The sequence below is a fragment of the Anas platyrhynchos genome, chromosome 21 (assembly GCF_047663525.1).
Source record: "Anas platyrhynchos isolate ZD024472 breed Pekin duck chromosome 21, IASCAAS_PekinDuck_T2T, whole genome shotgun sequence".
Taxonomy (NCBI): Eukaryota; Metazoa; Chordata; class Aves; order Anseriformes; family Anatidae; genus Anas; species Anas platyrhynchos.
Window position 1 is genome coordinate 17,013,757 of NC_092607.1, and position 27,919 is coordinate 17,041,675.

The window sequence follows — 27,919 nt, forward strand, 5'->3', positions numbered from 1 at the left end:
CCCCGGGCTGGGGCCTCTCGCCTGCCTCAGAAGCCGATTCCTTTTTAATAAACAAGCTTTGGTTTATAATTAGAGGCGAGCAGGTTGATGTGAAGCTCGGGGTCGGGGTGTTTTTCCCAGTTATTCAAGTTTCCCCCTGGGAAGGGTGAGATCCCAGCAGCGCCCTGATGGAGGGTCCCAGAGGGGGTGACCCCAGGGACGCTGTGGGGACGCTGCTCCCGGCCACTTGTCCTGGCTTCAGCAGGGCCCTGCTGGCTCCTGCCATCCCCGTGTGGCTCCTCCAGCCCTTCCTGGCTGTGACTCACATTTCAAAGAAACAAACAGAGCCAAATCCCCTTTGCAAAGGGAGGCCCAGCCGCTAATCACCCCCCATGTGCCCTCCTACTCCATGCCTGGCTCCCCACCAGGCTGGCACCGATCCCTCAGGGAACAACTGGTCCTTTTTGCCCCCAAAATGTAGGAGGTTGCACCCCAGGACCCCCAGGCACACCCCAACGAGATAAAGGGATGCTGTGGGTGAGCGCTGCGCTCCCCCAGCTGCTCCCCCAGCCCAGGATCCCAGGGAGTTCTTCCCCTCCTGCGACAATAAACACCCAAACCCTTAAAAACAGGCTTTCCTCGCTTTTAGCTGGGAGTGGGAACATTGTGCCTGCAGGGAAGAGGGCTTCCTTTAGCTTTTTGCAATCAGTTTGCAGCTTTGCTGTTTGTCTGCTTCACGGGAAAGCGACGCAGCTCCCTCCATCTCACACCGCTCCCCACGAAGCCTCTGCGCCTCGTGCTCCTCCATAAACCTTCCCATTTATCAGGGCTGGATGTTCACCGCCTCCTGTAAAGTAACACAAATTACAGCTCTGTCCCACTGGGGCTGCCACCAGAGCCCACACAGAAGGGACCTTCCCATGTTGGAGCCTCCTCCCCTGTCACAGCTGGGGCTGCCAGGGCCCCAAAGGGAAAAAAAAAAAAAAAAAAAAGTGTTTTTTTTCTTCCCTCTGAGAGCTGCCAGGAGCGCTCCTGGAAACCAAGAGGTGACAAAAACACTGCCGAGCCCGTAGGCAGGATGCTAGGTGAGGTTTAATTAGCCTTCCTCCAAGCTACATGAGGTCTCTTGCTGGCAGGTCCCTCGCTGCTCCATCTCCTCCACAAATTGCTCTGCCTCCAGGTGTGACACCAACCCTTAGACCTGGTTGCAGGGATGGAGTTTTACACACCAAAGTGGGGAAAAAAAAAAAAACAAAAAACACATCAAACCAAACCAACAAAACCCCAAACCCCACAAAAACAAAACCCTCACCAACCGAGCAGATGGCTCTAACCTCACCAACTTCTCCCTCTGCAAGCCCAGCACCTCAAGCAGCTCAATTGGAGAGCAGCTCCCAGCTCAGGTCACACACTCGCTGCTTCCACGGTGCTGCTTCACTCGGCAGTGACTGCCAGAGCTTCCAAGAAGCCGATTCCCTTAGGTACCGCGCTGTAAATCTGAGCCAGCAGCACAGCTGCTGCTTTTCCACGTTACAAGTTTCCCCAGCCTCAGCCCCGCGCCCCAAGCTCAGGAAAGAGGCGCGAGGAAGCTTGAGGCACGTTGGGTTCACCTGCTTGGAGGAAACCCATGGGTCTGTAAGTGGCTGAGCTACATCTCGGGAACCAGGCGGTGCTCAGCATCTTGAAAAGGAAAAATCAGACCACAAACCATACTGAACAAGTCACTTTATGAGAAAGCATCCAGGGAACGATGCACAAACAGGTCAGGGGGATCATTGCAGGTGGCTGGGATTCGCCTGACATGCCCATAACACACCTTAGAGCAGAGTTCAGTGCCGTTAGATAGAATGAGTCAAAAACATTCAGCTTGTTTTCTCCCAAAGGAATGCTTTATTGACAAGTTTCCTCGGTATTTATCTGTGAAGAGAAACAGTTCAAGACCCACGCTCCAGCAGTCCCCGTTTCACTGGCTCTGCTCCTCGCACGGAGGCCAGTTTTAGTCAAACGAGGAGGGCTGGTAAATGACACACCACGCTCTGCCTACTGCCTAGCACATCTGCCTTCTACTGCCTCATCGTGTGTCCCCGGATCAGCAAAGGGAAGGGAGTGGGGATGGGGGAAATGGAGATTTAATCAGCAAAGTGTCAAAACTTGCTTCTCTAAAGAAAGGGCAAAGATGGTCCAGTCCCTCCAGGGTGATAAAACTACTAAAACTACCCAGATATGTACATAGGCGAGTCTAAAGACCTGAGCAAGTCCCACTTGGCCTCTAAGGCACAGAAACACTCACTGCAGGTGTATTTATTTGGAGGCATCTTGCCTAGAAGAAAATCAGGCCTCTGTAAGAAAACTTACAATGTTTCAGCTCCTGAGCAATGAGCTCGGACCTCGGAAGAGCAAAAACATCTATCTGCTTCGGGAACTGGTCGAGCTCTGTGACTCTGCTGGGTTTGTAAACCAAGATCCCAGCCGGGGCTTTCGACTGAACGACCCCCACAGTCCCAGTCAGATGTACCAGACAGAGGAGCCCACGGAGAGCAGAGCAGAGTCCCTCCAGCACAGCGTCCCTAATTGCCAGCAACAGCTCTGTCCTCGTTAAACCCGGCCCTGTTGCTAGCAGCCTTCAGGATTTCTTCCTCCGGGAATGAAGGCATAAGCTGAGAAGGGAGAAGCAAGTTTTATACACGCAGGCAACAGAGTGCACCACTGAAAGTTAACACAAGAACTGGCTTCTAAGCATGCTGCTACTACTGAACGATGCAAAAACTCCAGTGCTCAATATCCAGCTTTATAACCCTTACAGTCCTCTCTAGAGAAAAAAAATCATAAACGAGTAAAGCATAAGGTGATGTAAGGCTTGCAATTCTGTTTCAAAGTCCAAGGGAGCATTTCCCTAATATGATGCCGAAGCTTTTTTTTCTTAAGCTTTATTTCTTTAAAGTTCGTTGCATTTAAAAATAAAGATTTTAGTTTTGTTAAAGCTAGAGCATTAGTGTAACAACGAGGCAGCTGCTAAGTGAAGTTTCCCTTTTAGGAGCCCAGAAAAAAAAAACACACGTAACTATTTACCCCTTTTAACAGATTTCTCCAATGAGAGCCAGAGGAAGCAGTAATGGGAGAAGCCTGGGAGATTGCTGAGTTGCTACATGGCATGCCCTGAGCAGAGAACATAGCCAGAAGCTGAAGCTAAAATGCCCATGCACTTGGCTTCTCCTGTGACTGCCCTCCTCACGCTGCACGGGGCAATTGATCTGCTCCCAGTTGTGACAGACGTGGGAAAAACTGCTTTTTCTGAGCCAGCGGCATTTCTGAGCTACTTCAAGGAAACTCCATCTTAAGTGCTCTCCCAAAAGGACAGCACAGTGATACATTTCATCTACAAAGTTTAGTGTAAAATATTATTTGTGTACAAAACTTTGCATTCTCTTTATTTGACTTAGATCCAGCAGCAGTGTCTATGAATGGATTATGGATCTCTCCAGACTGGTTCTCAGCCCCTTCATGGATTGGCATGTTGTTGCTGTTGTGAAGAGTTGGGAGGGAGGAGGCTCGCTCTCGGAGTTGTGCACAGCTGTGCAAAGCCACACCGCAGGTCTAGAAAGGAGCGTTGTCTTGTGGAGGCTTGTCCCCAGCTCCCGAGGGGGAGTGGAGGCCATCGGTGCTGTTTTCCCTGCTGCCCACCACTCTGGACTGAAAGGAGAGAAGCGAGTTAGGATAACAAGAAAGCAGCACTGAGAACACCAAGGGAATTCTCCCTCGTCAAGGTCACCCGCTGTAGCAAAGACTTTGCATATCTGAGAGGCCGTCTGGCCAAATACTAGCCCACGAGAAAAACAGCTCAGAAATCAAAGTTTATGCTTAAGGCTTCACAATGTGCATTTCCAAGACAAAGCAGACTGTTACCTTTATGGTCCCGACTCTATCTTCAAACGACTTGAAGGTTGCAGAATTCCTTGAAGAATGGGAAGAAGAGAAAAAAAGACAAAAATCAAGACAAGTTAGCTCTTAACCGAACCAAACCACACCGTGTGACTGGTCTCTCTGGGCATTCCCATGCAACGCCAGTGCCAGCAGCACTCGGAACACTTGCAGCTCCTCACCACGCTGGCCTTTGGCATGAATATCTCAGGCACACCAGACAAAACACCACGAACAAAAACTCTGAAGGAAAACATTTCTACCATGTGCAATTGCTTGATTGCTCAAGCTGAAAAGTTGAGGGAAAAAGCCCTAGTTCACTAGGGAATCAACGCACGATACGGAGAGAAGAAACTAGTCCTTTGCTTTACAATGTCTCCAACTAAAAGCTTGCTTTATTAAATAATGGAAAAGCTGAAAAGGGATTAAAAAAAAGGCTTCAGTTTCCCACATTGCATCCTGCTGGCAGGAAGGGGAAGGGCCCTGTGCCTGAACCTATGGGCAGTTCTGTTACTAGAGCAGTGGTCATTTATGGCAGGAAACGCTCAGGAAAACCCTGGTGCAATAAATTAGTCAGAGGACTTTGTGTTTGTGGCAAAGCAAGCCAGGTCAGTTGTTAGCACAGGGCTGCTCTCCCTGGGCAAGGTTTTCTAAACACCAGGAGCTGGGCGATGAGGAGCCTCATCTCAGTTCTTGCTGTGCAGAAGAATCACTTCATACCCGTGCCCACAAAGTAACCTCTGTCCATCTGGAACCAGGATGAGCAGAGAGAGGGTATCCATGGGTCTCATTCAGCTCTGGCAATCATTTCTCCTACAAGATCCCCACCTAATGCACCGCGAGGGCACGCTGAGAAGGGCACTTAGCTTCCAAGCTGGAGACAGAAGGTTCAAGTTCGGATTCCTCTCGGTATTAGCAACGGCTGTGCTGTAAATTGCCAGAGGAGGAGTGTAATCCCTCCCCTCCAGGGACCTCTGAAAGCTGCAAATTTCAATTAGACTTTGGTACAGTTGCAACACTGCACTTAGCCTGGGAACAACACAGGTGCTAATGGCCACAAAAAGGAATTGGGTAAAAAAAGCCCCAAACTGCTCCAACTGCGGGACACAATCACCCCACCGTGCTGTGCTGGAGCGAAGCACTTGCACAGCTCAGAACCCAAACCCAAAGGATGACGGTCAGCCATACCCCCCCATCGCCCCCCCAGGAAGCAGGATTCTGACATTACCTCATGGCAGGCATACTTATCGAGTGGCGAATGGAGTAACTGCTACTCGGAAGCGTTCAGAGGGAGGAGGAAAAGGTTAAGTGACAATTAAACAGACACCACGCAAGAGCAGCACGCCCCAGTCCCGAGTGTTTGCTGTCCATACACAGGCAGCTGTGGACAACTGTAGTGATAGAAGCTGCATTTCTTCCTTCCCTTAGTCAAAAGCTGCACCCCAGAACCAGTTTTCCAGTTGTGGGACTGTTAGCATGAATATTTAACTCCTATTATTTGGAAAATGCAAACAAAGCAAGCCACACATCTCATTTTAAAACTTTCCTAAAAATTGGGTGCAGATTTGCTCCTGTCAGCACAAGGAAATCAGTCCCCCCCACAGTGAGATTTTTAGAAAAGGGTTTGTCAGCTATGCCCAGGACACAGGAGGTATTTCACCCATTATCAAGGTGTTTTGTTTTTTTTTTTTTTAAATAACATTTAAAAGAAGCAGAGACAACTACAGGGGACAAAATCGAGCACAACTGGCTTGTGTTGAGTTACACAGATGAGTAAGTTTTACTAGTAAAGGCTTCCTCCAAGCCGTAGTCCCAAACCAAGGCTGACAAGGACACACACAGCATGCAGCGAGCGCTCCCAGGTGTGCTGGATTTGTACTTTCAGCTTGGCCAACTGCTGGAAGAGCTCAGAGCCCTACTGCTCTGCAGTTAACACCCTCCTAGCTGCAGCTGTATCCTGTGGCAAGCTGTGCTGCAAACTGCAGCTGTGATACAGAATTCAACCCCCAGGCACTGCACTGAGCTAGGTTTCTCAATCCGTGTTGGAGATGGAGGCAAGGCTTAGCTAATCAGCCTCCCCTCTAACACCCATGAGGGCCTGGCACAGAAACATCTGCTCTTCGAGCAACCTTGAAGAGTGTCTTACCTAAAGGAATGCGAGAAGGGGTGAGCCCTGAGAGCAGCCACAGGCAGCAGAGAGAAAAGGGAAGCAACAGTCAGACACTTGTGCAGATCCCAACAGGGCAGCTGAGCATGACCATAGGATCACAGGACAGTAAAGTCACCTAACCATGAGCAAGCCTCTTAAATAAATTACAGAAGCAGGCAAAAAAAAAAAAAAAAAAAAAAAAAAACAATTGCTTTTCATTAAATCAAATAACCCAAGCTAAGAGGTTTTTCAGAGGAACATACCAGCACCTGTTCAACCTTACACATTGCTGTCATTCCATTTTTTTTGTTTTCCTAAACTGAGGTTTTTACCAAGTGCCAGCTAATTCGGTACAACCATTTCCTTCCCCCCGATCTCTGACATGAGGACAGCACTGCCAGGCTTTCTGGTTGAGAACTTCTGTAACAGTAACCTGCAATAAATGCCCGTTATCTTGCCAAGTATGCAGATCTCAAAGGTACCGCTCTGAGCAAACACCTCTTAATAAAGATAAGAGTCTCTGTATAAAAGGTGTCACGCGTACCCAACAACCTGGTTGCCCATTTTTAAGTTTCGAGGCAAATTATTGCCCACCAGGTTGCCAATTTCCACACCTGATTCTGCAATGCATCTCAGGGGTCTGAAATACCAGTCCAAGATTTCCTTCTTGCACCAGTAGGATTACCAGGGTGTTTTAGGGCTTCTCCTACCAGGAGCAGTGTTTTATTCCACTTAGACATCGTTTTTGCCTTGGCAGCAGAGAAGCAGTCATGGCAAGTTGGGTCTGAAGCACTTGGCAAGGACCAGAGGGCTTTTCCTTACAGCCCGAGCAGCAACGTTAGACTTTGTGATTTCATTTCCCCATGAATCCAAGTCGGCTCTTTGGCAAGGCAGACTCCTTGAAATGCTGTCTTTGCATGTGAAATAAATTAACTTCCTACTACTTTTTGCTAAAGAACACAGCCAGACGTGCCCATGCACCATGCTGCTCTGCATGCAACACCACAAGCACTGGCAGACTCCTTTAGCACCTTAGCCTGGACCTAGCAGTGACCCTTTTCCTCCAGTCACGAGGATTTAAAGTCTATAAATTCAGGAGTTTTCAGCCACCTTTGGGGCTCAGGCTAGCATTTCATAATGAATTTGCTCATAGCATGACATGCAGTAGCAAACTCCATCAGACAACACAAAATGTATTGGGCTAGAGACAAAACCACAAAGCAAGCAGTTATCTGCCAAGAAGAAAACTCTTTCAATTTGCAGTTTACTGGGGTCAGTAAAATGCAGGAACAGAACGTCTGCAAGCCAACTTATTTTTTAACTGTAAGTGGAGATAACAGTAAGAGCTGAATTGGCCAAGATTTGCAAAAATCCCTCCCATTAATTAAGCTACATTTTCTCTCCTCATGGCAGCCTAATAGAGTAACAGCATTAATACACTTAGCGTGCAGTTATTGTATTAACCTCACAATCTCTCCTTAAAATACTTCTAAATGTTCAAGCTGTGCATTGTGACCAGAACGCAGCAACCCTGAAGGATTTAACCCAGGGACACGTTACTGCTATTTCACACCACCTCAGTCCAAGCATTTTGGATGAAATTATGACTACGCCCTCTGTGTGTCCGAGGCGTTTGTCCCATTCATCACGCCTTCCTTGCATTTATCAACCGGTGAAGGCTGACTAAACAAGGAAATCCCTTCTGTTATCTCAACACTTCCAGTGCTGGAAAATAAACCTTGGTTACAAGTGAATTTGGAGCGTGAGAGGAAAAAGCAAGTACAGTAACCGAGGTTGCAGCATAGGCTGTGAGGCCTGGAAGAGATTCTCTAAGGACAGAGATCATCCCCATGCATTCAGAGAGGTGATCATGACAATAAACCAGCTTCACTCCTTGTAAGCTCTGATCACATATCAGAACACCAGCTGCACTTTCACCTGGCAGGGGTAGAAAATGGGACGGTCCCTGCAGAAGCTTATGCTCAAAGTTAAACTTAATTCAGAATCAGAAGCATCAAGACTTGAATGCAGCACAGGAGACAGAATTCTGTTTGTATATGCAGAGAAAAACTAAAAGTTTTCTTAAAAAATAATTATCATTACTGTGTTCCCCCGCAGGGCCGCATACTCAAAGTGAATTCTTCTGAAGTAAATTTGGCAGGGATTCCCTCAATTTATAAGACAGAAGCTGCCTGTGTTTTGTGCTGTAACCCCCAAGGCATTATCTGTAAAAAGGAATAGAGGCTTTTAAATTGGTGATTAATGCTGAGCAACACCACTGCTGCAGAGGTCTGACGTGTACATAGTCAGCCAGGCCAGCATCCACAGCCAGCGTCTGCACCAGAACTTTGTCGGGCCAGCTCTGCCACCAGGAGTTCAAATTTTGTTTGGCCGTGCATCCCCTCCCTCCATCGGGTGCTCCTGGGATAGCACAAACATTTGTGCAACCTCCTGGTGAAATAGATTTTGCCTGCAAAGAGAGGCCAGGCAGGACCAAAGCTGTCAGAACAGCTTCTTCTGATGGCAATGCTGGTTCAGGAGCTCCCCACGTGGTGTAAGGAGGACAGCTCCCAGCCCTTTGTCACAACAGCCTGAGCAGACTGCGGAATTTAGAGATTTACCACATTTACTTCATCATTATCAGTTTAGGAAAATCTATTACCGCCACATCTTGCGCCAGTGTCTGTCTGCTGTGTCTCAAGTGATTACACGAGTCTCTTCTTCCAACAGACAATGTAGCTTCCAGGAAAGAAAAATGAAAACTTGAATACTGGAAGGGGTAGGAAGCCAACTAGTCCTCTGCCAAATTCAGAGAAGTGAGCTACTGAAAACACTCACCAACGATTACCCTCCAGAAACACAGCAAATAACTCGAGGAGGAGGGATCTAGAACAAATCAGTACTACGTGATCAGAGGCCAACAAGTTCTTACCACTTGGGTACTCCCAGCCACAGCGGAATAGGAAATTCCCTACAAAGAATGACAGCTGCCCATTCAATCCAAGATCTGGCACATTACATTAAGTACAAGCTCTAAGGATACTTCCTTAATCATCCAGATAACTCATTTGCTCAGAATTAGCTCTCAATTCCAAGAAAAGTGTAGGCAATGTATTTCGCATGACAACCTTGCACGCCACCATTAACGGGGAAGCAACCTTCAGCTTTCATTTCTAAAGATCAGGAAAATCCCCGTGCTAACCTTCAGCTCTGTACAGATGAAGAACTCCCAGAGCAAGAACCTCAGCCAGCAACTGAGGAACTAGCCCCTGACTTTTCGACTGAGAAAAAGTTTAAACTTGCAACTATTTCAGCTGCCATCTAAAGGAATCTAGATAACCACCAATACAAGAAGAAATTTGTAATGTTATCATGATCTGATCAATTGATGTCTTCCAAGCTACATGGCATAACTGTGCTCAGAAGGCAAGCTGCCATTCTTCATGGAAAACTGACACAGGGGCTTGGAGCTGCATGACACGCAGCATCCAGACGTTGTCATGTTTTGAAGTTTAAGAGAGCACAAGAATGACAACCTCCTTCTAATCTTAACCCATAACACAGAGAAAACACCCCTCTGTAACACAACAGCGAACAGAAAAGGTAAATTTGAATTCTACGTTCTTATACGTGGTGCAAAAGCTGCGGTGAAGCCATGACGGTAAAAGGGGGAAGGGAAGGGATGTTCTGTCAGTTCTGCTAAGCTGAACTCAATGCCTCGGAATGGGTTTTACCCATCAACCAGTCTTTAAAAAGTGTTTAACCTGTCCTGAACTGTGAACCAACTGCAAAGTGCTGCCAACTAAGCAGAAAAATGGAAAAAAGCCTAGTTATTGTCTCAAGTCTCGTTACTGTTTGAAACTGAGATCAAAGCACCAAAGCACAAAGCAGAAATCTTACCTCATGTCACCAAGTTTCCTGCTGATAACAGAACCTACATTGGAAAGGGCTGCTGAAGTCTTCTGTCCTGCCTGGGAAAGGGTTTCCTGGGTCTTCTTATAACTAAGAGGGGAAAAAAAAACAACCACCAATGAGCTGTGATAACAGGGTTAGGATTGAAAGCAAGAAGCATCCCCCCATTTGGAAAAAGGAACCCAAAGTAAAGGAAAGAAGCTGGATTAGTGAGCTGCACTGACCTCACTGAGACAGCCCCTTCTAGTCTTGCATAGATCAAAGACTTGAAGTTTTAAGAAGGCAGCAAGTGCAGGGCTAACCTTTTCATACACTCACTTCAGTTCAGTTACCATTTTGACCATTCATTCCTAAATCTGACAAATATCAAAAAAAAAAAAAAAAAAAGCCAATTTTCCATGTGGAAACTCTAACACCACAGCATTATACCCCCTCTGCTCTATGAAAATATTTTGGAATCTTTGAGAAAACAAGCCTAGGAATTTATTCCATTACAAGCTTGTAGTCCTGAAGAAATTAATAGCTTTTGTTGTAGCGTTAGGGTATGGAGAAAAGAAGCACGTCTGCCATCATCACATAGAAACAGAAACACAAGAAGCAGCACCACCTCTACAATGCAGTTTAGAATGAAATTGATGGAGAAGTTTCCTATCAGTTACCATTAACCACAGTCAGTCAGTCTGACAGCTGGCATTTGTCAGCTGAGTACATTTGGGTTTATACAAGAGCTGGAAAAGACACTCGAAGCCTTCTCATTCGATGGAAACCAAAGCTCTAGGTACAAAGACCCTTCAAGCCATTTTCTTTTAACTAAGCTATTCCACAGCTGGTGATTAACATCTAGATTTGTGGCATTCTTCAATTTATAAAAAAGACTCAGCCTGGAAAACAATTCCAGTAAGCCAAGTTTTCTTATTCCAAATATATGAATATATATAAGCTTACTTTTTTTTTTTTTTTGCTCAAGTGTAATATTTAGGAGAAGGACATTTATAAACAGAGTAGAATATCCTGAGTTGGAAGGGACCCACAAAGATCCTGGAATCCAGCTCCTGGGCTAATGTTAACAGCCTGATGTTCTCATCTCTGAGCTCCCAAGGCTACCAGACCGTGATCCTCCCCTGGTGCTGAGCCCTCTCACGGGACTGGATTTCCAGTTGTCTACCAGAGAAACTGAAGAGCTTGTGCTCACTAAAACGTGCTGTGCTTACTCCACTTCTGCCTGGCACTCAGCTCTCTCAGATTAGCACCGAACACCAGCGCAGCGACGAGGAGCAGTTTACAGAATCAAACGACACCATCCCACCACGGACACGCTGAGAACTCTTAGCTACGAAGCTGAGCTTCAGGAGATAAGAGACTTTCCAACCGTTTTTTCCCCACGTGACAGCAGTATTCTTAAAACAACTGAAATTCAGCACTCGAGTGCTGCTCCTTTTGCCTCAGTGTGCTCCTTCGTGATGCCAGCACAACTGTGTGCTGACGGTGATTTACACAGGAAAACAATCTGGCTGAAATAGAAGCTTGGAAGGAAAAATAAATTAAAAGATAGCAGCCAGATCAGATTGCCAGTCTAGCCCTGCATCCACAGCTCCCCCACACACACCTCCACCACTGCAGCACAGGAGGCAGAGCCAGGAAAGCACCGCTGAGATGAGAAGCTCGTTAACCCAGAACTGCCATCGCCACAGATGTGGAGCTGCATCTGTGACGAGCAGGGACCAGCTTACACAAGACTTCAGTGCAACTTAACCACACCCAGCTCTGACCCAGAAGCCACAACTGCTCTCCTGCAAGCACCACGGGTAGGGTCACCATCGCTATAAACTCACGGTCAGTCGCCTTCCTCCCTTAATGTCAGCATAAAGCACACTGGAATAATCCAAATCTGGGAGTCACAAACATGAGCTATCTTTAATACCTTGCTTAACGAACAGGCAATTGGCTGCGGGAGTGATCTCTGCCCTGTGGTACTCAAACCCTTCACTGCATCCCTCTCCCATAAATCCTGCCAGGGAGGGGCCAGGCCTGCATCCCCAAATCCTTCTTTATCCACTAATGCCAGCTTCCGCTCGCTCCGATCCAGCAGTCCCTGCTCGTACCATCTATGTCACCTTGCGTCCTGGTCACAACAAAACTGGAGCAAGAGGGAGAGCAGCAGCACCTGCTAGAAAATGCAGCAGAGCCCGAAAGCGTCATAAAGTGAACTGGATGCTTCCTAGCTGTTATGGAGAGCTCTGAGAAAACAGGAAAAGAGGAGGCATTTGCATAACAAACCCAAAAGAACCAACTAAAACCTTATCTTCAGTCTTCTCGAACTCAGCTCCTAGCATTTACTGAGCTTTAAAAAATGAAAACAGAAATTCTGTTCATTTTCTGAAATGCTGCCGGAATCGTACCTTTACCCCCCCTCGCCTCTCCATTTTAATTGGCACCCACCTCGTTAGCATGACTTGTCACTCTGCCTAGTGCCAAAGCAAGCAGGAAAACTAGCGTGCCACAGCTAGCCAGGCCCTGAGCACTCCCCAGAAGCACGTTTCCGCCATATCCTTCTGGCACTTGTTAAGCACAAGGAAACAGATATAATGAGAATTTTTCTATTCTAGCAGGCACACCCAGGGAGGAACTCTGATTAACCACCACTGCAGTCAGTCCCAGTGCTGGCAAGCATGAACATAAAGGTCACTCTCTTTAGCAAGTGAAATAGGGATAATTTACATCTTCTTAATCTAGAAAACATCCACAGAGCATAGCAAGTAGAACCTGCAGACCTGATTTTTGTTTTCTGATACTCCTACTTTTTATCTGCTCTCATCTTTCACCCATCTTATGAAGAACACCTATCCACAACCACCAACAACAAAAAGCCAGCTCAAAGGACTCGATTTCATCCCCACTCCAGAGAACAGGAAGATCTGACTTACCTAAGACCTACCCCATCACGGTTTAAATCAACTCAGAAAGCAACGACGCGATCTATCTGCTTCCACTGCGTTACTGTAAAGGATTCCCCTACAAACTGTGCAAAACATGCAGCGAGAAGGACAAAGGCCAACTTTCATAATAGGCTTCCATAATTTAGTCCAGATGCGAATTTAATTCCAGACACTTAATAAAAACCTGGCTAAGAGACTTCTGCAGCCAACAAATGGAGTACAACAGCAGTGAGGTTTGAGCTGTTCACATCCATTTGCAGCCCCAAAATGACAGAACAGCTGCCTTGGACACTAAAGCTCTATTTGTTCTGATCAGATACCATAGCACAAAGAAAGGCTCTCGCTCCCCAAAGAGCACGTTAAGTGGTAAGAAGAGATCAGCCTGCCTATTCCACAGCTTGTCAGCTGAAGCTATGAAACCTGGCATGCAGCTCTCGGGTACGGAGTGGCTTCAGCCAGTTCTCCTCTGAGAGCAGGCGGGTGGTTGAAGGATATTGCTTGGACCGCAGGGAAACCGTTCAAATACTGACCTGAGGAAAAGCTCCCTCTCCCAGAAGAGACAGTTATCAGGTTAAAAAAGTCAAAGCTAGAAAAAAAAGAAGTGCTTAAATAGATCTAGTCAAAGCAGAGGACTGCGAGCAGGGACACAGAACATGAGAGGCAGCAGACTGTCATGAAAGCATTGGTTAATGCTGAAGGTTAAGACACTCACGCTTCTGATTGAGTTAATTTTTCATTCCAGTCCTCCAGTGTGCTGCTGGCTGAAAGATATCTACAAACACAACGGAGGTTAGACACAGTGCCAAGATTCATGACAGATGCTTCTTTCGACACTTTCCACATTATTAGTGTCTCTTTCCACTTACAGTATCTTGGGTTTTATTTCTCTGACAATGCCTTTCTACCTTCTCTGTTACAGCCAGAAGGAAAGGAGCTGCTGTTTGAGAGGCAGGAAGACACCCAAGCTCTGCTTTCTTTCTCATTTAAGCACCTTCAAACACTTTGCACAAAGAAAGCCTGCAGTTTAGAAGGTGTCAGGAATTGAGAGACTTCAGATCTTCTGTTCCTTTCCTAAATACTTTACGGCAGCTATATAGTAAAAGCTAAAAGCACAGAGCAGTGAATTAAGCAGAGAGCCAAAAAATCTGACTGCTACACCAAAAGCTGGATTTTATCAATACAACATGACCTCGACAAACTGCTAAACTGCACTTCATTTTCTCATCTTTAGAAATCATCATGCTTTCCTATACCTAAAACGGTATCTTAGGAGTTGTGAGAATAAATGCCGGATGTACAGAACAAATACAGGTACTACAAAAAGTGTCTGCTACCAGCTCAGACAACATGTAGAGGTGTTCAGAGAACGTAGCGTATTGCAGGCGGTTCCTGTCACCCCAGAAATAAAACTATCCCCAATTAGATCAGAATTGTCTTTGCCTACTGATGGGAAACTTCCAACCCGCATTTCTGCTTAGCTAAACAACCACCTCCTTAAACACAACATGCAGAAGGGAGAGAACCTTCACCGTAGAAAATATTCAAGGTCTCCCTGATGTTCAGTTAAAAAACAAGAATCAAAGTGATTTGTGTCTAACGAAAACAAAGGTCTAATATACTACAGAATATATTCTAGAGTCAAAAACAGCCAGCTGCATTTGTCACCTGCTTGTATGTACTGCCAGACTAAAATCCACTGCTTTTTAGTGTTTGACAGCAGCAGAAAGGTTCACATACATCAATCCCTCCAGCCAAGGCGTTACAGCTTGCAAAAGCTAATATAAATATATTTATATTTGCACAGCCCCTATTTTCAGCTACAGGTAAATGCCTTCAGGCATCTTCTCTCTCCCCTGTGGCCGTACAGAAAGGCAATAAGCAAACTGATTCCACACCTGACAAGAAGAGAAATGATTTCATAGAAAATACAGAGGTTTGCTAATAAGACATTACAATAAATTAACCTAACAGTGATCAGCTGAAGTGCGACTGTGGTTGATTTGTCACGTTATTCTTTAACGAAGTGTGGTCTGGTAACTGATTGGAATTTTTCTTCTGCAATGGGAAGACTAAGAGCGAGATGCTAGTAGTAACTTTTACTCATCTCCTCTGCAACCGAGGGATGCTGAGAGCTGGAAGTCGGGCACGCTGCTGCCAGCAGGCCTGACTGTGGCTTTACCACGCCTCCAGCTCCCTGTCAGCCCCTGATGCCTGTGAGAACAAGGAGCAGCACAAATCGGGGAACGCAGCAAGGAGCAAGAAGGTGTTGCTGAGGAGCCCGAGGCACTCACAAGTCAGACTGTGTCACTTTGTCATTCCACTCTCCAAGTTTCTCAGATGTTTTCACATAACTAGAAACAGAAAGTGTTAATGAATATAACTTAATATTCATTTTTAGGAGACAACGACACATTTCAGTTACAAAGGAGTAACAGAAATTGAGCAGGGGGGTAGGAGGGAAGACGAGGAAGAGAAAAACAAACAGGGTAACAGCTCAAAGATCTGCCCTGCAGTAGTACTGTCAGTAACTCCTAATTCTAATTAAGTTACATGTGACATTTTTAGACCAAACGATAACCCTGGGGGCACAAAGGGCCTCTTATATCTGGGCATAACTGCAGGTTAAACTTACCCCTTTGCCTCTCCTTTTGGCACTATCGAACTGTGACTGTAACTTTAGTACCTGTTGAGGAACAGTCAGCCTAATTTCAAACATTCTTTAGGCAAAGATGCCTCTGCATATGGCATTGATGGCACAGTAATGCTACAGATGTTTTTCTTCTTAGAATACACAGACTTTTTAAATTCAAGCTATATGGCCCAGAAAACATTTCTGAACTAACACACGGTAACACTTTTAAGTTACCTAACCTCAGGAAGTTAGCTCAGTGAATTTTAGCAATTTTTGCACTTCTCTTTGAGCTGGAGTTCAGAATGAGGTAGCAGCAGCCTATGCTTCACAGAAATGGGCAGAAGTGCGCAAACCGAACTGTTCAGTGGTGATCTAGATTTCAAACGTTATACAAAAAAGAAGCAGCAACAATTTATCCAGATCATAAATATTAGAGTTCTGTTTGCACTGACACGAGATCAATTAAATTAATAGTTGGTTTTGGTTTTTTAAATACCCTTTTCTCTATATAGCCATCAGGGCAAAAGCCTTCAGACACTTGGAGAAGCCCTGGAACATGCTGCAGGGGAATAATTGCTACAGAGCAACACTTAAATGTGAAACGTGCATCACAAGCAACACTTACGCGTTGGAGACTTGCACATCGTGCCAGCTTTTGGACAGGTTTTGCTTTAACCCATCCAAGGGAGTCAGACCCAGCTTCCTCTTCAACTCTCCACAGTGCCTCTCTTTAGCAGCCAGGACTTGTCTAAGAGTACCAATTTCTTCTTCAACCTTAGAAAGAGATAGACACAGATCTCAGTTATCACAGTTTAATAAAATTCTGAAAATTAAGCCAGCTTTCCACCTCCCTCAAAACTACTACAGTTTTACTAACATTGTCCTGGTTTCAGTTAGCACAGAATTAATTTTCTTCCTAGTAGCTGGTGGAATGCTGTGTTTTGGCTTAGGATGAGAAGAGTGCTGATAACACCCCGATGCTTTAATTGTTGCAGAGCAGTGCTTATACTAAGCCAAGGACATCTCAGCCTTTTGCTCTGTCCTGCCAACGGGCAGGCTGGGGGTGCAGTAAGAGCTGGGAGGGGACAGACCCCGGACAGGTGACCCAAACTAGCCAAAGGGGTATTCCATACCATCTGACGTCATGCTAAACAATATATAGGGGTGGCTAGCCGGGGGAAGGGGGCCGGACTGCTCGGGGTTAGGCTGGGCATCGGTCAGCGAGTGGTGAGCAATTGCATTGTGCATCACTTGTTTGTACATATTATTATTATTTCCCTATTATCACCATATTATTATTATTGTTATTATTGTTATTATTATTTTGTTATTATTATTTTCCTGTCTTATTAAACTGTCTTTATCTCAACTCACGGGCTTCACTTTCCATTTCTCTCCCCCGTCCCAGAGAGGGAGGGGGGAGGGTGAGCGAACGGCTGCGTGGTGTTTAGCTGCCGGCCGGGTTAAACCACGACAAACATGAATACAGAGAATTGGCAGGAACCTTCAGGTGCACACAAAATAATTCAACTAAACATGAATGGTGTCAGAATGGCAGGCCTGTGGCTCAGACTTTAGTTAGGAAAACACCCACAGAAGCTACTACACTGGTGACTTAATGGCAGCAAGATTATCAGAACACAGTCCTAGCATCGTAGTTTCAACAGAAAATACAATTAAAAAGAAAAAATCAGTTGCCAAATACTTATTAACTCAGGTTCTAATCCTATGATTCTCTTCCCCTGCTGCCATTAGAACAAAGAGCTTTCCCTCAGAGATATTTCTTACAAGATTTTCACAACACTCTAGAATTGTTTCGGGACAGAGAAGGTTCGTTTCTACTTTTAGTTAACTGCAGCTTCCCAGCAGCTGCATGATCATGCAAAACAGTGAAGTCCCCCTTGTTAGAACATACGAATCAGGGAGATTCTCAAATGAAACATAAGAACAACCAAAACTACCTTCAGCTCTATTTCAGGTACAAATTATAAGCTGACCTTTAAAACTCAGAAGGTGCCCACGATTCGGGATATTACATTATAAGCTCTCAGCTTTTCAAAAGCATACGGGCACCAAAAACAACTGCCTATAACGCATAATAAATATTTAAGAGAAAAGATAGAAGAAGAAAGCACATTAAGTATGCCATTGTCTCGGTTTCATAAGAGAGTTTCATTTGCATACCGCCTAAAGTGTTTTCTTGCTTCAAGCACAGCTACAAGTCTAGATGAATTTCACGGCATCAAAGGCCGTGTACTTCCTGAGAGCTCTAAATTAAGATGTTCTGGGAAAGAGCGTGCAACATCACGCTCCGTTTGAAGTGTCTGCCAGCTTTGTTGATTTCAACAAAGCCCTGGGAGACGCACAGGTAACGCTGCCATCAGAAGCAAAATAAAAGCCCTGAGCCCTGCTCCTGTGGCACCCCAAGATCTGGCTCTTTCCCCCCCAGCATGACCCGGCCGAGGCTCTCCCTACCTTGGCGATCTCAGCTCTCAGCTCCTCTTCCTCGGCGGCTGTCAGCCCCTCAGGCGCCGCGGTCCTGGCTGCGGCCGAGCTGTCCACGGGCACGTCGGTCATGGCATCGGCCAGCAGACCTTTGTTGGGAGAGTTAAGGTTGATATCTGCCGCAGACGAGAAGCACACAGGGTGAGCGGGCAGCAAGCGAGGAGGCGTCCTGCAAACCCACCCGGGGAAGGCCAAGGACGGGAAGGGGAAGGGAAACCTCGCCTGGACGGCCCAGGGCAGCGGGGAGAACCGGCAGCGCCTTCACCGGGCCTGCACAGCACCCTCTGGGCACCGGGACCCCCCCCCTCATGGAACCGGGACCCCCTCATGGAACCGGGACCCCCCCCTCATGGAACCGGGACCACCCTCAGGGAAACCGGGACCCCCTCTCAAGGAACCTGGGACCCCCCCTTAGTGCACCGGGCCCCCCCCCCTCTGGCCACCAGGCCCCCCGTCACAGCACCGGGCCCCCCCCTCACGGCCTCCTCTCCCCTCACGGAGCTCCCCCCAGTTCCCCCCCGCAGCCCAAACCGAGGGGTTTAACCCCTGGGGAAGGAGACCTCGAGCGCAGGCCCGGTACAACCGCGGCCGCCCCTACCCTGGCTCGCGCCCTCCATGGCGGCGCCCAGGCCCCGGCCCCGTCTCCGCCGCCACCGCCCCCCCCCGTGACGCGATCAGCGCCGCGCCCGCTTCCGGGAGGGGGGGGGGGGGGGGGGGGGCGCGGGGAGAGCGCGTCACCCGCGCGTCGCCATGGCAACGGCGCCACGTTCACCCCCCCCCCTTCCCGCCCCCTTCACCCGTTTGGATGACGTCATAGCGTTGATATGACGTCATAGCGTTGATATGATGTCACACGGGGCTGGGATTGCATCATATGGGGTTGGGGTGATGTCATAGGGCTGCCACCACTCCCCCCACAGTTATCCCCAGAGCCCCCCCTCAAGCCCATGGTGGCTTCTGTCTACTCCTGTTGTTGACAGTCCCCATTGAGACCAAAATGGCACAGGGAGGCCAAACTGGGAGGGCTTGGCCTCCCCTGGGTCTCCCCCATGGCCTCGTGCCCCAGCGGCTCTGGGTGCCCCTTCCCCAAATGTGGGGGCTGCGGTGGGGCACCCACTCGCACCCAGACAGGGAGGTGATGGCGGGGCCAAGGAGCTCGCCCCACAGCCGGTGGCTCCTCACAGCACCTTGTGGCACCTTGTGGCACCTCACGGCACCTCATAGCTCCCCATGGCACCTCATGGCACCTCATGACACCTCGTGGCACCTCATGGCACCATTATGGCTCCTCACAGCTCCTTGTGGCACCTCATGGCACCTCACGGCTCCTCATAGCACCTCATGGCACCTCATAGCTCCCCACAGCCCCTCACAGCACCTTGTGGCATCTCATGGCACCTCACAGCACCTCACAGTACTTTGTGGCACCTCACGGCACCTCACGGCACCTCATAGTTCTCCACAGTCCCTCACGGCATGTCACAGCACCTCATGGCACCTCACGGCACCTCATGGCACCTCACGGCACCTCACGGCACCTCACAGCACCTCATGGCACCTCACGGCACCTTAGAACACCTCATGGCTACTCATGGCACCTCACGGCACCTCATAGCACCTCACGGCACCTCATGGCCCCTCACGGCACCTCATGGCACCTCATGGCACCTCATGGCTACTCATGGCACCTCACGGCACCTCACACCCTCCTGCCTCCACTCCTCCATCTCCAGGCAGCCCCAGCAGCTCCCAGGGGATGCTGGCAGCCCCGGTGCTGAGCCTTGACCAAACCCCCCGGCTGTGACACCCCGGCTCCTGCCGCGTTTCTGGGAAGCCCTTGGCAGCCATCACAAGGGTGCTGGGGAAGCCCTGGGCGGCCGATGGAGAATTTACAAGCCCCGCTGAAAGCCCCACGGCTCCTTTCCACCCCCGTTGCCAGACCCTTTCATTTTCGGGGCCGTTTCCACCTGGTCTGTTTGCATTGCCCAAGACGAGCCTGAAAAGGGAAGCGAATATAAATGGGGAAATGTGCATTAATTTTTCAGAGCCGTTTCCAGCGGCGCTCGGTGGGCACCGAGCAGAGGGACCGCACTCGGCGCTCGCAAGAAAATAAATATTAAAAAAAAGCTGCTGGAAAACACAAAAGCTGCTGGAAATACCCTGCTGGGGGCCGAGCACATCGCCTCGGAGGAGAGCCCCATCTCCCCGAGGTCACACAGAGGCACTTTTGAGAAGGATGGGGAGCATTTTAAGAGCTCAACTTTTTATCGTTGATTTTATTAGGGCCTGGAGGGGGGTTATTTAGAAATTCAGGCCCTGATTTCAGTGGAAACCCAGCCGAGAGCTGAACCCAGGGGGAAACGCGGGGAAGGGCTTTGGGCTCCTGGCAGCTCGGCCCCGAGAGATGGAGGCAGCAGGAGGCGCTGGGAGGTTCTGGCTCGCTGGGAGCCGCCGCGGCCTACGACAGCTCTGCCAGGCACAAAAACCCGATTCAGAGAGGCCAGGCTGCCAGCGAGCAGGGTGTGCCTCCTCGGCCGGCGGACGAGCACCCGCTGCTGGCTCATTTTGCTGCACCTTCTTCAAGCAGCGATTTTTAATTAAATGTATCCCGGCGCCCGCTCGCTTGTTCTCTCTCGCAGCCCCTGGATGTGTTGTTGGGTCGGGGAAGCAGCAAGGCTGAATTTGGGGTGGAAAAAACATCCTCTATGTGCCAGGATGGTGCTGCTGCTCGGAACGGCTGTGGCTCGGCCGGGGGTGTCCCCCCCTGGGCTGCCCCCTCCACCTCCGCCAAGCTCCGTGCCCTTCACGCTGCCCCCCCCCCCCCAGTTCTCCTTTGGCTGCTGCCGGGCTTTTCGCTCCGATGGGGTTTTTCTGGTGAAATGTCAGGCCTGGGGTCAGTTCCTTTCACTGATGCCCTCCCAGCTGCTTTGTCTGCCACACGGAGGTGGAGGGGAGGGCAGGGGACAGCTCTGATGTCCCTAAGGGGGGTGGCAGCAGCATTTCCCCTGTGCCGGGCATCTCTCCGTGCCCCCAGCAAGGGTACGTCCCCGGGCAGAGTTACAAAACACCAAAACACATTGTTGATTTTTTTTTTTTCCAGCAAAGCCAGGAATTGCGTGAGCAGCCCCGCAATGGTGTCCCGAGGCACCATCTGCTCACGCTCGCTCTGATCCCAAATCCCCCCAGCACTGACGGGGATGCTCCAGGAGGACCCGGACATTTCCCTGCCGCCGTTCCCTGCTCGGCAAAGCGCTGCTGTGGCTCTGCTGCTTCCCTTGGAAGCCGACACGAACTGGGCTCCGTGCCCCTTTTAAAGAAAGCCCTGACCTAGATTTCACTGCCCGCTAGCAAAGCCGCCCGGCTCCGCTTTCCTCATCACTCCTTCCTGCAGCTGGAAAGGGCCCAGCAGAGGAGCCCTGGCTCCTGCTCGTTAACCCGGTGGTGATTAACACCACCAGGAGCCTCCACAGGCTGATGGGCCCTTATTTTACCCACTCTTACCCAAAAATTCACAAATTCACAGAGCATTACCCGAGCATCCCTGCAGGTGGGGGCCCTGCCGCAGCACCCATGGCTCACAGACAGCCCTCACCCCAGCTGCTCTCCCCGCTGGGCTCCTAAAATACCACCCCCAGCTCCCTGGCTCTCCTCGGACAGCAGGCTGCCGGGCAGGATGGCATTTACGTGGGCTGTGGGGGCAAAAAAAAAACACCCTTACGAGTGAAAAGTCACCAAGAACTGCTTGCATCAACGCCGCCCCCGCTCTGCGCCCTGCAGTCTCCGGACGCCAGCGGGTGGGCACAGGGAGCATCGGGGGGTCCCGGCGCAGCCACCGCTTCCCCAGCATCGCCCCATTGCGGCAGTGGGGCTGCCCGAGCCGCCCCCATGCACCCCAAAAAACCCCGCTGAGCTTCAGGTGGGACGGATCCGCTTTCTTCAGCCTTGTCCCCGGGGTGGGAGCGGGGGCTGCGGGCTGGTGGTGACGGCGATGTTCCTCTTTTCCAGCCCCCCCCCGCCACCCCCCTGCGTGCTGCAGGGGCTTTGCCCGCCCGCCCGCCAGCCCTGCTGTCACCTCGTGCAGCCTTCCTCTTTTCTCAAAACCCAAAATAAGCCCCGGGCTGCAGCAGGGGGGACGCCAGAGGTGATGCTTCCTCTTTTTGAGACATCTCTGGGACGGGACGGGGACTCTCAAACGGGGCCGGGGGGGGGACGAGGGCGCAGCTGCTGGGGCCAGGGGGCAGACGTCAAGTGTGGGGCCCGTGGGCTGCATCCTGAGCAGCCCCTGTGGGGTGCCCAGCTGGTCCCCAGCGGGATCCTGCTGCAATCCTACACCCCCGTGGTGCCACCCCGCAGCAGCTGGCTCCGGACACACGGCACAGGAGGCTCTGAGACATCAAACAGCCGGGGTGGGCTGGGGTCTCCGGCACCCCAAAGGGGTCCCCGTACCCATGGCAGGGCTTGAACTACGTTGTAGCTTCTCTCTGTTCCTTTGGGGCCAATTCAAATCTTTGCACGCCTCTGCCTGGAAATGGGGCCCTCATTTCTACCCCGTTATCTGACCGCTCTCAGCCCCAAACAGCCCCTGGGGCTTCTCGGGGATTGCCTGAGCGCAGTGTCCCCGCCGAGGGGGGGTTTTCTCTCTCATCCCCACCTTGTCACATCTCAACCAGTTGGCCTCATTCATCCCCACCCCGAGGGCTGGGAATTCCCCCGGCAGCCTTTGGGGTGAAGTCACAGCGGGGATGCAAGAGCTGTGGGAGGAGGGGGACTGCCCCGTTCCAGCCCCATAAAACCAGGCTGATTGTCCCCGTCCCGTGTCCCCTGTGGTCCCCGTGTGCTCACGGGGCTCTGGCCAAAAATCCACCTCCTCCCCATTTCTGCCTGATTTCCCATCCTGCTAACCTCGCCCCGGGACCCATCCGGCACCATCTGCCGCCTGCAAAACCCCTGCTCCCTAAGCCGCCCTAATCCCCCAAATCCCATCCGCATCCCGGTGGCCGTGGGCATTTCCCCCGGGGTTTTTGGGGCAAGCTTTTGGGTTTGTGGGGCTGAGCGGGGTTTGGTGCAGCTCCGATTTCCCTGCTGATGGGGACAGGGAGGGAGCGGAGCGGCCGCAGAGGGCCTGGTGCTGCGGGCACAGAGCCAGGGCCTGGCTTCAGCTGCAGGAAAATACAAAATGCAGTGGTTCTGCGGTGTATTTTGGGAGAAAAAGGGGAAAAAAAAGCAGTAAAATGTGCTTGACGCTTCCACCTCCATGCCCTGCTCTCTGCGCAGGGATTGGGGCGAGCTCCGTGGCCACAGCGAGCAGCGGGGTTGGGGGCTGGCGTGCAGGATCCGACCCCACAGCCCCCGGAACAGGGCAGGACGGCTTCAGGACGGCTTGGCGAGAGAAGAAAGGGGCTGGGGGAGAGGTGTGGGGGGGCTGCCCCGCTGGGGGGGACCTTCCTGGAGGGCTCGGGGCGAGAGGAAGCGCGGCAGACAGCTGCACAACATCTGGCAGCGCCGCATTCCCCCCCCCCCCATCCCCAAATGTGGGGTCCGAGCCAGCGCTCCGCTTCCTGCCACCCCCTCCCCGCGGCCAGATGTGCCCCCCGCTGCCCCCCCGGGGGTCACCCGAGGGTCCCACCCTTCCCTCCGGGCCGTGCCCAACACCTGCTTCCAGCTCGGTCCCGTTTCTCCCAGGCCCCCGTGGCCCCACAACGCCCAGGGGAAAGGCGGCCCCATTACCTCTTGGCATCCCCATCCTCTGCTGGGCTGGATGCGGGTTGGCAGCTCTTGGCCCTCCACAGCCCGGAAAATCCACCCAAAAAGGGGCCTGCCCCCCCCCACGGCACCGTGGCGCCGGTAATGGACAAAGGATTTGGCCATCGCCCCACACGGAGCTGCCTGGGGTTGGGGGAGCACCGAGAACCCCCCCAGATCCACCAGCAGCACCCCAAATCCCGCTGGGTGCCCCAGCTGAATGGCTCCAAACCCCACTGCTGGGTGAGCTTGCAAGGAAAGGCTTAGCCCCAGGCAACAAAAATAGGCTCCCTCCTTAAAAATAGCTTTCCTGGGCTTAAAAATAGACAGTTCCCGAAGGCGATGCTCAAGGAGACCGGGCCACCCGCCGCCTCCATGCCTGGGGACAATCCTGGGGGGCTGGCTGTGGGCTCAGCCCCTCGGTGCCACCCTTGGGAGGCTGCTGTGGGGTCAGCCCCCCAGCTGGGCATAACCCCATTACTCCTTTTCCCCTCCCAGCAGTGTTTTGTCCGTGTTTAGGATCAGGCCCTGGCGTGGTTGTGGGTTTCCACAGCCGGGCGAGCTCCTGGGTGCTTCCCTATGGTTTGGGGCCATCCCCGGTCCTGGCACCCCACGGAAAACCCCAGTTTGGGGGCGATGATGGGGAGAGGGGCACGGTGGTGGGGGCACCACCCAGGAGCTCCCCGTGCCGCCTCGCAGCCGGGAGCTCAGGGAGAGGAAAGAAAAAGAGGCAGGAAGAGAGCTCAGGCTGAGCCGGAGCAAAACTGGGAGGCGAACAATTCAAAGCGGAGGAGAAAGCACCTCAAATCCCTGGTGTGCAGCAGGGGGAGAAGAAAAGCTCCGAAAAGCCCCGTGGCTGCCCTGCCCCGGGGGCAATCCCTGCAGGATTTGTGCCTCAAATTGCGCCTTGTGCCCGCTGTCAGTGCTGAGCTGAGATGTGAAACTGGGGAGAGGGGAGAGAAGATAGGGGAAAGGGGAAGGGGAAACGGGTGTGGGGCTCTCTCCAGGCTCCAAATCTCCCTCTGGGTCCCTCCGACCACATTGCCCCACGTGTCCTAGCCCCCGGCAACCCCACCAAAACCCCCTCACTCTGTCCCCAGTGGGGTGCCGGGGTCTGGGGCACGGCACCGAGCCTCGGGGACACCGGGGACAGCGCGGGGAGGGCAGCACGTGGCCGGGAGAGGCTTCGGGAGCGGGGTCGGGGCTGAGCGAGCAGCCAGGGCCACAGCAGAGGGGCTCAGCTGGAGCCGGGACGGGTTAGGACACCCTGGGGATGTCCCCCCCCTCCCCGGGGCCACGCTCCCGGCGCCCTGGGACCGGCTCTGGGGCTCGCTCCCACGGCCGGGAAGCGGCGGCGGCTCGGCCTCCGGAGGCAGGAAATCAGCACGCGGGGGCTGCGGGGACACGGGGACACGGGGACATGGGGACAGCGGGGGGGCCCGGTGAGCCCCAGGGATGCTGCCCGCACCTCCAGCAGGACACGGGGTGCACCCAGAGGGCTCACGGGCAGGGTTTGTGCCCCCCGGGCGCTGCAGTTGGTGAGCGCTGCGGCCCCCCCGGCCGTGCCAGGAGCCTTCCCAGCAGGATTCGTCCCCGTTTCCACCTTGCCCCCGCTGGGGCGAGGAGCGCGGCTCCTCCCAGCGCCGCAGGAAAGCGGCATCAAAGGCTGCTGGCGGGGCTGGGAACGTGGGGCTCGTGGCTTCCCAGCAGCTCCAACGCCGGTGCCAACGGCCGGCGGCGGCCCCGTTTTGGAGCCGGGTGCTTGGGGGTGACAAGGGGACAGGGCCAGGCCCGGTGTCCCCAGCATGGTGCAGGGGGGGGTGGCAGCGTGGCCGTGGTGCTGCTGGGTTTGACATTTCCACCTCCTGCTCTCCGCTCTCCTCCCACTCCATGTTTTTCTCTCCCTCCCCGCTTTTCTCCCCGCGTTGCCGTTCGTCATGGCAGCGGCACCGGGCTTTGCGCAAGGGCTGCGAGCAGGGCGAGGAGACCTCTGCCTCCTCCTCCTCCTCCTCGTCCTCCTCGTCCTCCTCCTCCTCCTCCTCCTCGCAGCAGCAGCCGTGGGGAGGGTGCAGGGGACAGGAGGCCCAGCAGGCGCCAACATTTCAGCAGGACAAAACTTGGCTTCTCCCCTAAATCCCCAGCCCCTGGAGTCGTGTCGGGGCGCCAGGTGGTGCCCGCGTTGCTTCAGATCAAAAAATCTCCGCACCCATCCCATGGTTCAGCACCCCCCAGCCCCAAATACGAGGTCCCCGTGTCCTGGTGGCAGCGTCAGGGCCTCGTACCTGCACCCCCCCCCCCGTGTGCCACCCACCCCGCTGCCAGGGGACACGGTGGGGACAGCCAAACGGGGCTTGGGGGGGGCCTCTCCGTGCCTCCTGTTATCAGCAGCTCCATCCTCCTCCCCCCTGCCCAGGCAGGGCATTATCCAGCTGATCCCTCTCTCAGCCTCCCTAAATCCCTTCGGGGGGTTAAAGCCAGCGCCTGGCCCTACCCTGACCCCAGGGGACCCCATCCCCAACTCCCCCAGGAGCTCGGGGGGCGCAGGGATGGGGGCGGCTCCGTCCCCCCACCATACCCAGGCGGGTTGGAAGCGCAACCCTGTGCGCCCCCCGACACCGGCACCCCCTGCTCGCCCCTCTCTGCCTTCCCCGAGCCCCTTGGCCGAGGTTTGGGAGATGAAAGCCCCCCCGCCGCCCGCCTCCCACATCCTTCCCTGCAAATTCCTTCTCCCTCCTTCATCTCTCCGGGGGTGCCCGGCTGCGCCGAGCGAGAGCCGCGGCGGAGCGGGGCCGGAGGAGACCTTTCGCGTTTTCCCCTCCGTTAAAAATAGCATGAGATTTATTTTCTGGCAGCATGGAAAGCCCCCGGGGGCGTAAGAGAGGAAGCAGACGGAGCTTCTGCAGGCCGGGGAAGGGTGTGTGGGGGGGGGGGTTGGTGGGCAAAGGGAGGCGGAGGGGGGGGGAGAGCGAAAAGGGCAGGAAATAACCCCCCGGCAGCAGCCCTGCGGAGGGGAAAAAAGCTCAAATGCAAACAGTGTGTGGTTAATGTGGAAACTCCCAGGGCAGAGCCAGGCTGCCCCGTGTCCTGCTGTCCGGCCAAAAAGCCTCTTCCTGCTGCCAGCAGCCAGCCTCCTGCAGCACGGCCCCCACCCCTTACCCTAAATCCCCCCCCTTCGCACCCTTTTTGGCCACCCTCAGCCCCTCGCCGCCGGCCCCGACGCCCCCAATCCCCCACCCGGGGGTGACGGAGGAATTTGGGCACCCCCAGCCCTGATCTGTGGAGGGGGGAGATGGGGATGCACGCAGGGCTCCCCCCTCCCCAAAGGCTGGGACCTTCCCAGCTGGGCAGTCCCTGGGTTTGGGTTTTGTCCCCGTTCCCCCCCCCCCGTGATGACCGAGCGGGGCTGGCAGCTGCCGGGGCATAAATCACCTCCGCCCGGCTCTCCCCGGGGGTTTTCTCCTCCTCTCAGCCTCCCCCTGTCCCAAAACACAACCAGAGGGGGGCTGGGGCGTCCCCGTGCCACCCCCAGCACCCCCCTGCCCCTCACGGGGGGCACCCAGTGCCACGAGGAGCAGGCAGCCCCCAATTTCTCTGCGTCCCCAGTGCCACCAGCCGGCCCCGGTGACCTTCCTCCACCTCCGGGGGGTTTGTTCCGATTTCCTGGGGACATTTTGTTGCCTTTCCCCCCCTTCCCCAGCCCCTGCGTTATCAGGCTGGCGATGATTTCCTCCCCGTCCACCCACCTGCTTATTTTAGCCGCTTCTTCCTTCCTCCCAGCTGCTCTCGGCCTCCAGCCCCGCTCCCCCTCCCGCAGCCCCTCCGCGGCCCCGTTTTGGCCCCGTTTTGGCCCCGTTGTCCCCCCCCTCCGGGTGCCACGCTGCCCGCCGTGCCGTGCCCTGCCCGCTCTATTTAGGGCAGGATCCTCGGGCTAAATTGAAGCCCTGCGGCTGCCGTTTGGAGCCTCCTTGGCTCCTCTCCTCCGTGCCGAGCCTCCCTCCCGGGCTCCCTGTCCTCTGCCTGAACCCTGCCTCCTGCCCCCGCTCCCTGCACCCCCGCATGTGCCCCTCACCTCCCCAAATGTCCCCCCAATATCCCCAAAATCCCCCCCCTACAAATTCCTCGCTCGCTTCTCCGAGGCGCAGCGCC

The 27,919-nt window shown here is 52.7% G+C and overlaps 1 protein-coding gene across 14 annotated transcripts; it reads right to left on the bottom strand.

Moving 5' to 3' along the window:
• Positions 1-1,846: 1,846 nt before the first annotated feature.
• Positions 1,847-27,627, bottom strand: TPD52L2 (TPD52 like 2). 14 transcript variants are annotated; one of them, XM_072026299.1, is made up of 10 exons: positions 27,517-27,627; positions 18,002-18,147; positions 16,152-16,300; positions 15,186-15,245; positions 13,607-13,666; positions 9,947-10,048; positions 6,044-6,070; positions 5,126-5,167; positions 3,883-3,931; positions 1,847-3,669 (listed from the first exon to the last, which is right to left on the bottom strand). In XM_072026299.1, the coding sequence occupies exons 2-10, from the start codon at positions 18,101-18,103 to the stop codon at positions 3,574-3,576; spliced, it is 687 nt and encodes a 228-aa protein (XP_071882400.1). In that variant the 5' UTR covers positions 18,104-18,147; positions 27,517-27,627; the 3' UTR covers positions 1,847-3,573. The 14 variants fall into 14 exon arrangements, with proteins under 14 accessions (XP_071882400.1, XP_071882401.1, XP_038022104.1 ...); XM_072026300.1 differs by having other exon boundaries at positions 18,002-18,120; positions 27,517-27,535; XM_038166176.2 differs by lacking the exon at positions 27,517-27,627 and adding an exon at positions 18,630-18,786.
• Positions 27,628-27,919: the final 292 nt, after the last annotated feature.

Excerpts from the sequence above, each read along its gene's own strand:
- TPD52L2 (XM_038166176.2), bottom strand. Across the intron at positions 6,071-9,946 it reads AGGAAACTTGGTGACATGAG|GGCTCACCCCTTCTCGCATT; the intron begins GTAAGATTTCTG and ends GGCTGCTCTCAG. Across the intron at positions 3,670-3,882 it reads ATAGAGTCGGGACCATAAAG|TCCAGAGTGGTGGGCAGCAG; the intron begins GTAACAGTCTGC and ends CTCTCCTTTCAG.